The sequence below is a fragment of the Lissotriton vulgaris genome, chromosome 1_1, assembly GCF_964263255.1.
Source record: "Lissotriton vulgaris chromosome 1_1, aLisVul1.2, whole genome shotgun sequence".
Lineage (NCBI taxonomy): Eukaryota > Metazoa > Chordata > Amphibia > Caudata > Salamandridae > Lissotriton > Lissotriton vulgaris.
In genome coordinates, this window is record NC_141685.1 from 1,395,282,205 (window position 1) to 1,395,294,572 (window position 12,368).

The 12,368-nt window shown below is 40.3% G+C and overlaps 1 protein-coding gene across 7 annotated transcripts in view; it reads left to right on the plus strand.

Annotated features, from left to right (window-relative positions):
- Nucleotides 1-12,368, plus strand: part of KMT2E (lysine methyltransferase 2E (inactive)) — a 1,891,352-nt gene that overhangs the window by 1,614,065 nt on the left and 264,919 nt on the right. For all 7 annotated transcript variants that reach the window (XM_086966923.1, XM_086966942.1, XM_086966930.1 and 4 more), the window contains one exon: nt 293-856. In XM_086966923.1, the coding sequence (XP_086823049.1) occupies nt 293-856 (564 nt within the window). The remainder of the gene's footprint in view (nt 1-292; nt 857-12,368) is intronic.

The following is a 12,368-nucleotide window of genomic DNA, read 5'->3' on the forward strand; positions in this document are numbered from 1 at the left end:
GCTGAGTGGTAGCACGTTGCACAGGTAGTTCAGCTACCTGTGTATAGTTGTAGAATTATTGTAATTTTCAGAAATTGTTTGATCGTACAATTAGGTACTTAATTGAAGAAAGAGGAATGCCTATTGCTTTAGGGGGTTTAGGTTATGATTGATTTGTATGTATGCATTGCATTATTTAAGTAATTCTTTAGCATTGCCTCAGTGTCATTGTGCAGCCACGTGTCATTTTTTATGTGATAGCACTGTATAAGAGGTGCACACTTTATAACCATATGTTTTTTCCTGTCTTCAGGGTATTGACAAAAGTGCAACAATGGTAACACTGAATTCATTTAGAGACTCTAATCTAACAGAAATGGGGCTACAAGACATGAAGTCAGTTGGACCTTCCAGTCCAAGAAGTATTCAGGATACCAGCAAGCAGTGCACTGGAGAGAAGGATTCTGTGCCGGATCTCAAACTTGGACTCGAAATAATTGAGCAAAGTGCATTGCGTAAACTATTGGAAGAGCCAGGTCATGAAAGGAGCAGTTCCAATGGTCAACAAGAAACTGCTCTTTGTGGGCAGGACACCAACTCTTCTTTATGTGTAAAAAGTCCTGACAAAGCAAGTTTAAATATATTTTCAAATTCAAATTTGAGGGACTTAACGCCCTCCCATCATTTGGAAGTAGGGAGTGGATTCAGACTGAATGATTCAAAGTGCCTGATTCAAGATGACTGCAAACATGTGTTCACCGAAGCAACTGTTTTTTGTACTTCTGAAGATGGGCTTATTTCTGTTTTTGGGAGGACTATTGGCAACGATTCGATGGATGGAAATTGCACTTCCCAGAATCCACCACAAAAGAAAAAGGTTGATAATTTTAAGTATTTTTTTTTTAAATGCATGCATAGAAACTACTGAAATACTTGTTTCTTATATTTACGTTTGTCGTGCATTTACTTTTTACATTTCTGCAACCCGGTTCACTGACAAGATATCAAAGCTTAAAATGTCGTCCTCCAAGAATATCATGGCAGAAATATCGATGTAAAAAATATCATCATCCTATATTTATCATTAAGGCTCCCTGTTTTCCGTTCTTACAGATTTTTACAGATAAATACAGACAGAAAACAATGTGTTTTCTGTCTGCATTTATTTTTAAAAGTGGAAAATACTGAAAATTGTGTTTCTTTTAAGTGACTCTCCGTGCTCTCTTTAATGAATTAGAGGCCAGCAGCTGAGCAGATGGACAGCATGGAAAATTCAAAAAGCAGGATGATATTTCTTTAATTAATGGCATATCTCAACATACATTTATGGTATGATGCTAGTATTTACCAGTGGATGTATTGTCATGTAATATTTGGCACCTTAAATAGCTTAAACAAGACAGACATCAAAGTATGAGTGTGCGCCTATCAGTTCAATAAATATGGAAATGTGCAGTTTTGCAACTTCATTTATACGCAAAACATGAAATAAATATGGATAACTACAGATAAAATGGCCCACAAATAAATATGGATAAATACAGATGGAAATGTTGAAAAAATAAATACTATAAAACCGGGAACACTACTTATAATGTAAATGATAAAAATATAGGATAAAAAATATTGTTGTCACTTATATAGTTATACAAAATAGTGTTTCAAAAATACATAAATATTAAGTATATTAAAAAGTAACAGTAATATAATACAAATTGAATATACTTAATTTTCAAATAAATATAACTATTATAGTTATTCAGAAAAAACCCACATATTTATTAATATATACATATATATATATATATATATATATATATATTTACATATATATATAATTAAAAAGTTATGAAACTAATATTTTCAATTTATATTATTTATTAGTTATTTTAAATGTAATACTTTAACAAATAAATATATGTATCCAATAATATAAAACATAAAAAATAATGTAATTACAAAGAAAAAATTAACATAAAAAATTCCAATTTCCCCAAAAACATATTGCATCTTAAAAATATTAATTATAATGAATATAATTTTAGATACACAATAACAATGATAGAAATGTAAACAATATAGACTAAACTATAAAACTATACAAATAATACATATACTATTCCCACTCCAATTTCTGTAACAGTGTGGAAAGCGTTGGATTCAGTAGCGGTAATTTGTACTGTTCTCACTCCAGTCAGTACATCAATAAAGAAAGTGTTGGATTTCGGAGGGGTAAACATTAGTATACCCACTCAAGTCAATTCAACTATAGGGAAAGTGTTGGATTGCTGAGTGGCAAAATTTACTATTCCCAATCCAGTCCATGCAACAGTAGAGAAAATGTTGGATTGCGGGGGGCACAATTTACAATTCCTACTCCAGTCAGTGCAAAAGTAGGGAAAGTGTTGGATTGTGGAGGGGTAAAATTTACTATTCCCTCTCCAGTCAGTGCAACAACAGGGAAAGTGTTGGATTGCGGAGTGGTAAAATATACTATTCCAACTCCACTCAGTACAAAATTAGGGAAAGTGTTGGATTTGCAAATGTACTGCTCTCACTGCACTCTATGCAACATTAGAAACAGACCAATTAACATCAACAAAATACAATATTTGCACAACTATACTAAATAACAAGAAATATAAATATTTAAATAAACAAAATTGTGCATACATATTTTTCAAAATAAACAAATTACATATTTCTATATCATCTTTAATACAGATCATACATTAATACAAATATTATTACAATTACAATACCAAACTATATTCTCAAAATGAACAAATACATTCAATATTACAACTAAAAAGCAGAAAACAATTAACACACACAATAAATCGAGTAACCCCATAGGCCAGCTCCGTACAGAGCTGAAGAAACACATCTTGCGTTGTATATGGCCACCATATCCCTTATTCTGCAGTCTCCTAGTTTAGTGGGAAAGCGGAAAATTCCACTAGTATTCCTAGTCATCTTATACCTAATATTTTCTTGTTCACCAGCCCATTTACCATTACCTTCAAAAGTGATACCTAAATAACAGAAGGTATTAACAGTTTGTATTATAGAGCCGTCCAGAAAAAATACCTTTTTAACTTATTTTTCTTCCTGCATATTATGGTATATGTCTTTGATTTATTTATTAAAAGTTTCCTACCCTTAATAAAAACAGTAAATTCATCAATAAGTCGCTGAAGGCCTATTGGGGTATGGGAAATTAAAACAGCGTCATCGGCATATAATAATACTGATACAACCTCCCCACCAATCTTAGGCGCATCTGCTAAAATATTATTTAAAACCATGGCTATTTGATTAATAAAGAGGGAGAATAAAAGAGGGGCCAATACACACCCTTGCCTGATGCCTCTTTGTACCGCAAAAAAAGGGGTACGCTCACCAGTTGGCCCATATCGTACACTACCGGTTAATCTCTCATAGACCCGAGCTAAAAAGAACACTATCTCTTTTGGGGCCCCAGATTCCAACAGCCCTGCTCAAAGTAGGGAGTGATCCACTAGATCGAAGGCGCTGCTCAAATCAGCGAAGCATAAAAACAAGTTACCCTCTTTAGCCACTGTATATTTATTAATGAGTAGGTCCAAATTTAAACATTGTTCAATTGTACCTAAGCCTTTCCTAAACCCATATTGGGCTGGGGTTAGGACTTTAAAATCGGAGGCCCAGGTTTCCAATCTTTTTAAAAGGACCCTACTAATACCTTAATGGAGGAATCCAGTAACGATATCAGGCGATAATTGCAAGCTTCGGCGCGTGAGCCCTTGTTGTGCAGTGGGACAATTAAGGATTGTGCCCATGCTGTAGGGAAATTCCCCATGGCTGCAATGTTAAAAATCCTTGTAAGGATTGGTGCCCATAAATCCATTAGATCCTTATACAGATCGATTGGGAGACCGTTTGGGCCCGGAGCCTTCCCCCCTTTGCTATTAGACAACCCTTCCTCTACCTCTTCAACATTAATCAACAATGGTAATATAGGCCATGTAAAATCATCGATTAAAAAGGAAGCCAAACACAACCTATCGGGGTTAAAAGTATTAGAAAAGTGTTCAATCCATTCAGTACAGTTCACATAAGATGTCAATTTGGGTATACAATTATCCTTTAAAAAGTGGCTATTTACAGTTTCCCAAAAGAGTTTACTGTTGTTGGTTTCAGCAGCCATACTTAGTTTATCCCAAGCATCTGATCTCAGCTCTTTTTTATGTGTCAAGATGGCTTGCTTGTATTCAATTCGAAGATCATGAACTAGCATTTGGTTACGGGGCCTAGTCCCCAATGCCAATTTCAGTTTATGTACTGTCTTCGAACAGTTAGTCTCGAACCACCTCGTACCACCCTTGTGAGTACATTTAGTATTCTTGGTTAAAACTTTCTTAATTATAATTTTTAAATCAGATAATGTATTTAATAAGATATCGGGGGCGACCTCTTCACTAAGACAATAGTCAATGGCTTTTCTGCCTCTAGACCATTTCCGACTGGATCTTAGAGGGATCTACACCATCCCACTTGATTCTCATCCCGTTACGCCTAACAGGGAGAATATCCGAAAGTCGGTCCATAGTGTTAATTAATTTGTTACCCCAATCGAGTAATACTATAGAGATACTATTGTGGTCGCTAACCACCTGCTCTGATATCCAGAGATCAGAATAGGAACTATTGTTTGAGATTACTATATGATCTATGTTGCTATTTGCATTTCCCCCAGTGAAAGTCGGGCATTTAATATGGCCCTGTTTCATGGAGCAATCTAACAGATCAAGGTCAAATTTTGCCATAAATAAATTTAAGGCCATGCTGTATCCACAATGTGGGAAATATAAAGAATCATCATCAGTCCCATTAGTAATGATGCGGGTCGACATATATCCGCAAGAATTGGTTAAAGTTGCTGGGCAGACCCGGATATTAAAGTCTCCGACCCACAGGATAACTGCAAGTTTGCTGGATAATTTCAGTACCTTATCTAACTCTTTTCCTAATAAGTCTAGCGGTGCATCCCTATCCCCATTAAAATTAATATTGTAATGGTTAATAACAACCAGATCCTTACCCTTTGGGAATTGTAGCCTCAAAATTTGGCTGTGATCGCCTATAGATGAATAACTAGAGTTTTGCACCCAAATATTTTAGTGGATATAAGCATTAACAATCCACCCTTAGCTCTACCTAATGTAGAAGATACAGCATTTAAGCAATGGGAGGTATAACCTTCCACTGCAACCACATCTGTACTCCAGGTTTCCTGGATACAAAGGAAGTCACTACCACTGGCGTTAAAATCCTGCCAAAAGGGAGTATCTAATTTTTCCCAATGCTTGCTATAGTCCAAGTAGTCAATGTATACCCTTCCTGCCTTGTAGTTCCTATTCCTTGGTTATCATTCTGATTTAATTTTAGTGGAGTTACTATATCCATTAAAAACACAGGTTTTATTGTAGTTGGATTATCTGTCTCACCATTTCCAGCACTCTCATGCGCCATATCCTGTTCCCTACTAGTTGGTCTAGGAGTTACCATCTGCTCTGACTCTTTTATAGAGGGTGCCCCTTCTGATGTTATATGTCAATCATTGTCCTCCATCCTAGTCAGGCACTGGTATCTGTTATACAGAGGAATAGAAAATCGTATTGGTCGTGCTACTGATGGTATAGGCATTCAATTATTATTGGGATGGAAGGACATACGATCTGGGGCTAAATTGTTTGTCAACAGATGTTTGTAAAAAAAAACAGTGGTAATAATGTTGTATTAAATTTCCAACTTAATGGTGGTGGGACATTAAGTAAAGTTTCACGAGACCAATTTGGGGACCTAAAATTAATTATCACACAGTCCCCGTCAAATATTTTTGGAGAGCTGCCTATCCATCCCACTCTCTGTGTGAGTATTATCTGTTCTGCGCATGATGTGGGATAACCACAATTTTTTGTTAGCCAATACAAAGTTTTGTTTTTTAGATTATCGTGGGTTTCTACTTGCCCCTCCTTCAACTTGGGTACATTACACAAAACTGTAACATAAGCGCCACAAGCTGGTGGTAGCTGTATAACTGGTGGTTTATAATTGCCCTTGCTAGTTACTGTAGTAGGTAGACCCTTCGACTGTTCAGTGTTAAACCCCCCCTGGTTTCACATTATCTGTCAATAAGATTATACTATTATCCTTTGGTGGTTGATCTTGCATTTCTGTTGTCACTACTTTACTATAGCTATGGGTATTATCCCTGATGTTAGAGCGATTATTTACAACGGCAGTACCCCCTGAATGAATAGGATATGACTTGTCCCTTGCCTTCTTAGTTTTGTCCTGATCAGATTTGGTCACCCCCCCCCCCCACTTGAAGTAGATGCAAGGGGCGGTGTACATATCTCACTGCAAGGTAGTTGGTCAGATTGATATTTTTTTTAATTTGGTCCTCAATCGAACCTACCCTAATTTCGATATTAGAAATCTTCAAACTAATAGGCCCCAATAATGTAGAAAACAGGGTCTCCATTCTTCCCCAGAGGCCCGTTTCCCCCACCTCACTGTGGTTTGTGCCAGTATCACTTAGCTGCCCCTCACCCTTAGCCCCTTTAGGTCCCGACGGGATGGGAACCGTTTTCCGATGTGTACGGCCACCTTTCCCTTTATATTTATTTATGGGCTGCTCTTTAAGGGTATGTTTTTGTTTACTTTTGGCTTTTTGCCCTCGAGTTCTTACTGGGGTGCTTTCCTTGATTACCTCACCAGTTATTTCCGGGTCAATGGTTAAAGAGGCAGCAGATCCCACTAACTCCACTGATTCATTAATAAGCAGGGGGGGCTCCTCACTTATATGTGGCAAATGCATAGTTGGTGTTAGTGAGAGCCTACTAACCAAAGGAGGAGATCCAAAGGGGACATTTTGCTGAGTTGGCATAGTCTCCTGGCTCTCTACACCAGGAAACCCTGCATATGAAGCCATAAGCATTGAGTCGCAATTATTAGCCACGGACAGTGAAGTATTTTCAGACTGTAAGGGTAGAGACATTCCTAAAGGGAGTGAAAGGCGCCTCTTATTCTCAATGGCTGAAACAACTACCCCCTATGGTCTTCTGCAGCATCTTGTCTATGGCAGTCAGACTTGGGAGAGGGGTAGTTGAAGCTATTTTCTGTCTAGTGTTTGGGCGATTTTGTGCAGGGGTGTTTTTACCCATAATCCTATGCACCACTAAAATCACAAACTGTATAATATGCAGATATTACCACCCGCGATAACTTAATGTGCACTAGGAAACAGATACCCAAAACAAACCCTGATAATAAAAGAAATGAAAAATCGAGACCTGCTCATTAGTCACATTTATGAACCCTCAATAAATATATTCTAAAAAAAAAAAAACATATATCAGTCATCTGGCCTCGATTTATAATGTCCAACCAAGAGTTGTGGCCCAGCCCAGCCTCCTCCAGCCCTGGACGGCCACAGACGGCCTGCCCTTTGCCTGCCCTTTGCCCGGCCTTAGCCCGGCGTGGCCCGCGCTCGCTTTAGCCCGACGTTGCCCGCGCGCCGCGTCACTTATGAGCGCCTCCGGGCGCAGATTTGGCGGCAGCGGCCGCAAAGGATCCCGGGAATTGTAGTTTTCTTCCTCCACCCGGCGGCCGCAAGATGGTGTGCTGCGGTGGCGGGAGGGAGAACACGGGAGCCAGCAAGGGCCTGGAAGGCAGGGAAGACCAAGGTAAGCGTATCCCCGCAAAAATAGTAGAGTTCTAAGTGCGCCAGTCAATGTTATCCTATGGAAGGAAATTCAAGTTACTGGTAAGTATGGTTAGAATTACTTTTCAGGATCAGTACTGGGCTCAAAGATGCAACACTGAGGTCTCTCCTGATAACAGCGGAGTAAATCGTAATTTGTTGTTTGGCTGATTTTAGGTGAATATTTTAAGGTTCAAAAACTCCACACTTAGAAGAATTTCCAAGTGAAACCAGTCAATGTTACCCTATGGAAGGAAATTCACTTAGCAGGCAAGTAGTGTTATCGTTTCTTTTTCTTACTCAGTGGTGGATCCAGCACTGGTGCATCTCCTGTAAACAATTGAACGAATGCGTTTAAGTCATACAGGCGATTTTTTTCAGGAATATTTGTAGTTTTTGAAAATAAAGCCCACCAGGTACCTCCAGTATGCGCAAGGAGGCTGTGTTGCAGAGAGGTGTTCAGAGGCCCCCCCTTTTTTACACTCTGCAACGCAGCTCCCTGGCGCATACTAGAGATACCTGTTGGGCTATTTGACCCTCAAAGACCCTCAGTATTCAAAGAGAATTAATTCCCCAACTTAAAACGCTCCACAGGGAGCGTTTGCACAATGGTGAAGGAAGGTGGCGTGGCCTGAGGTGATATGTCTGCAAACACACCCTGTGGGGTGTCTTAAGTTGGAGAATTAATTCCTCCCCAATCCTGTGGGCCCCTGGGAGGGGGCAGGCCACATGTGTGCAAACACGCCCTGTGGCGCAGTTTAAGTTGGGGAATTAATTCCTTGTCAATACTGACTGTCCCTGTGGGCCAACTAGCCCACCAGGTTCCTCCAGTATGCGCCAGGAGGCTGTGTTGCAGAGATGCCCCTTTTTACAACACTCTGCAACGCAGCTCCATGGCGCTTACCGGAGTTACCTGGTAGGCTAGTTGGCCCACAGGGACAGTCAGTATTGACAAGGAATTAATTCCCCAACTTAATTCCTCAACGTAAACCGTGCCACAGGGCGTGTTTGCACACATGTGGCCTGCCCCCTCCCTTCACCACTGTGCAAACGCGCCACAGGCCGCGTTTTAAGTTGGGGGATTAAGTCCCCTTGAATACTGAGGGTCCCTGGGGTGCAACTAGCCCACCAGCTACCTCCAGTAGGCGCCACAGAGGTGCGTTGCAGAGAGGTGTAAAAAGGGGCGAGTCCTCAGAATACCTCTCTGCAACAGAGCTCCCTGGGGCATACTGGAGGTACCTGGTGGTTTAGTTGGCCCCCACGACCCCCAGTATTCAAGGTGAATTTGTTCCCCTCTGCAAACGCTCCAGGGGGCGCGTTTGCAGAGTGGTGCAATGAGGGGGCGTGGCTTCCGGCTGCGATCTAATTTTTTTATTTATTTTTTTAAGTAGGGTGGCTGTGTAGCTCCCCTTCTTTTTCTAATTTTTTTAGCCCTGGAGACCCCCTCCCCCAGGGCCTGCCCCCAATTTTTTTTTTATATTAAAAGTATTGGGAATGGGGCGCGTGGCCCCCCTCCTGAGGCCATAATCTGCCCCGGGGACCCCATCCCCCGAGGCATGGGCCTTTTTAAAAAATATATATATATTTGGAGGTGGGCTGCCTTGCCCCCCTCCTGTAACCACTTATGGCCCCAGGGACCCCATCCCCCGGGGCCGGACCTTTTTTTAAAAACATTTTTTATTTCATTTTGGGGAGAGGGCCGCGTGGCCCCCCTCCTAGGCCACTAATAGCCACAGGAACCCCATCCCCCGGGGCTGACCCACTCCGTTGGGGACCGTGGGGGGATCCCCAATCCCCTCATGGTCGCAGCCGGCTCCCCGCATCCTGCGGGAGCCGGCATTGCTTTTCCACATGGGGAGCAGCATATTAGCTATATGGAAAAGCAATCTGCTTTGCTCTCTCTTCCAAATAGCAAAGCAGTTTGCAATGACAGGGTGGGAACCGCGAGGCTCCCGCCCTGTCATCACCTGGCACAGGTATATTGACGATCTCTTCGTCCTATGGAGAGGGACGAGGGAGAGTGCTCTTGAGTATATGAAGGCTCTCAATCAGAATGAGTACAATCTGATATCAGTGAGTGCTCTGTGAACTTTCTAGATTTGGAGGTCACAGTAGTCGATAACAAACTTTGTACCAAACTCTACCGTAAGCCAACTGCGGGTAATTCCATTCTTCACGCCCGTAGTGGACACCCTCTTAGACTGATAAACAGTATTCCCTATGGAGAACTGCTCCGCATAAAAAGAAACAATACAAGAAATATTGACTTTGAAAGATATGCAGTTGAGAGCATGGGCAGATTCCGTAGGAGGGGATATAATGTACAGACCCTAGAGGGAGCTAAGCGAAGGGTTGACTCCGTAGCCAGAGGGAAGCTTCTTGAAGTGGGCACCAGAAGAAGAGTAGAAGAAGACAAAATCAGTAATTTTAGAATGATTACTACCTTCTCAAAAGATGCCACTAAACTTAGAACTATGTTCAACAGACACTGGAAACTTTTACACATGGACCCAGTTATCGGAATGGACATTCTGAAGACACCCCTAATAACTTTTCGTAAAGCCAGGTCCCTCAGAGATAGCCTCACTAATAGCTACTCCCAAAAGGTGACATTGAAGGGTTTTGAAAAGGATCTAAAGGGATTCCACCCCTGTAAAAAGTGCAAAGCCTGTGCTGGAAGTAAGAAAGTCTCCACATTCCAAATACCAGGAATGAAGCAGCCAAAAGCAATAAACACATTTTTGACCTGCACCACACCGTACACAGTGTACTGCTTGCAATGCCCGTGCGGATTGAAATATGTGGGTAGCACGATTCATCAAGCAAAAATTAGGGTTTTAGAACACGCTAGGGCCATTAACAATGGAGACCTGACATACCCAGTGGCTCGCCATTTTAAAGAATTTCATAACGGGGATAGAAACCTTCTGACCTACTTTTGCTTAGACCATGTACCGCAGAACCCTAGGAGGGGGACATATTGATGACCCTTAGGAGACTTGAGTCTAGGTACATAATTGATATCAACACCAAAACACCGGGAGGCTTGAATTCGCATGAGGAACTGGCAGTACATTTAGGGGATAATTGTTGAAGTTTGTAATTGATAAGTTATACTGTAATTGGGTCTGCTGTATGATTAGGCCCCTCGGGTTGTGACCTTCTATTGTAGGTGGTTGATTATAATTATGGACATTGTGGACATTGTAGTGCCATAGGTCATCTAAGAGCATGATTATAAATGAACAACAGTGTGTAAACAAACTAGCCCATCTAAGGGCGTAATGAATGTAACTGAAATAACAAGCGTGTTATGGTGAGCTCATCTATGGGCACTATGAAATTGTAATAAGTGATTACATGCAATAACGCCGACGCATTTTGTATTTTACTCTGAATGCAAATGTTATAATGTGTGGCACCACACCAAGATGGCGACTGAGATTTAGCGCAGTTGTCCTTTGCCTATGTACATTAATGATGTATGAACATAAAAAACAGCCGTTTCGGCGACGCCACATTACCATCGACGAAGGCGAATGCCGAAACGCGTCTGGACACCGTGAGCTTAATAAAATCTTAAAGCTCGTCACCGTGAGTGCTGGTCTTTTGTGGTGCAAACTACGAAAACCCGGAGCAGGTGTATATATGTGTATATATGTATATATATATATATATATGTATGTATATATATATATATATATATATATATATATATATATATATATATATATATAACGTATACAATTAACATATATAATAAAATACTCACAAATAATTAAAAATAGGTATTAACAACATTTTTACATCGATATTTTTAACATAGATATTTTTGTAATCTATATTAACATTTTCTTTGTTTTTAACATTGACATTACTTACCTTAAAATCAATATTCTTGGCAAGGATATTCTTGCTGTCAATATTTCTGTATCGGGATATTTGCAACTCTATTTTTATGTGGGTCTAAGGGCAAACTTCACCTCTCTGGTTTTGCTTAATGTTTGTGGAAACCTCTTGGCATACAGGTCACGGACTGAAAAAAATATGTCTCCCGGGTAAAAAGGTTATACCATTCACTCCCGAAAAATAGACTCAGAGGTATTTTGTTATATGATAAACTGCATTGGTTTTTGGGAACCGGTATCTGTTTCTGCAACATTAATGCCACAAAAAATATTTATTTATTTATGTGGTTAGTTGTTAATGTATCTATTTATTTAGCAAAAGGACAGTGTTCTCCAATATTCAGGCTTTTATCAATTCACATGCTTCAATCACACCCCATTGTTGAGCTGGGAATTTTTAAACACGTGAATAGGTGAAAGCTATCACACTGGAGAATCTTAATTACAGGTTTTTCTCTGCACTGCCCACATGCATGTTCATTAACCACCCTTCTTGCATGTCATATTGTTTGTTCTTCATCTTTTCTGGTTCAAGCTCCTCCCCACTCCCAACCCACATTACTGATGTCTCCTGCCTTTCATTTTCCTCTGGCTCCTAGCCTTCAGGCATCCCTATATCCATTTGTCTGAATTTTCTGTCCCCAGAATCAAACAATATTCCAATACCTCCATTGCCCATCAAATTATCTGTGACTCATCCTGCTTGTGTGATTCTCTTTGTCACATATTTG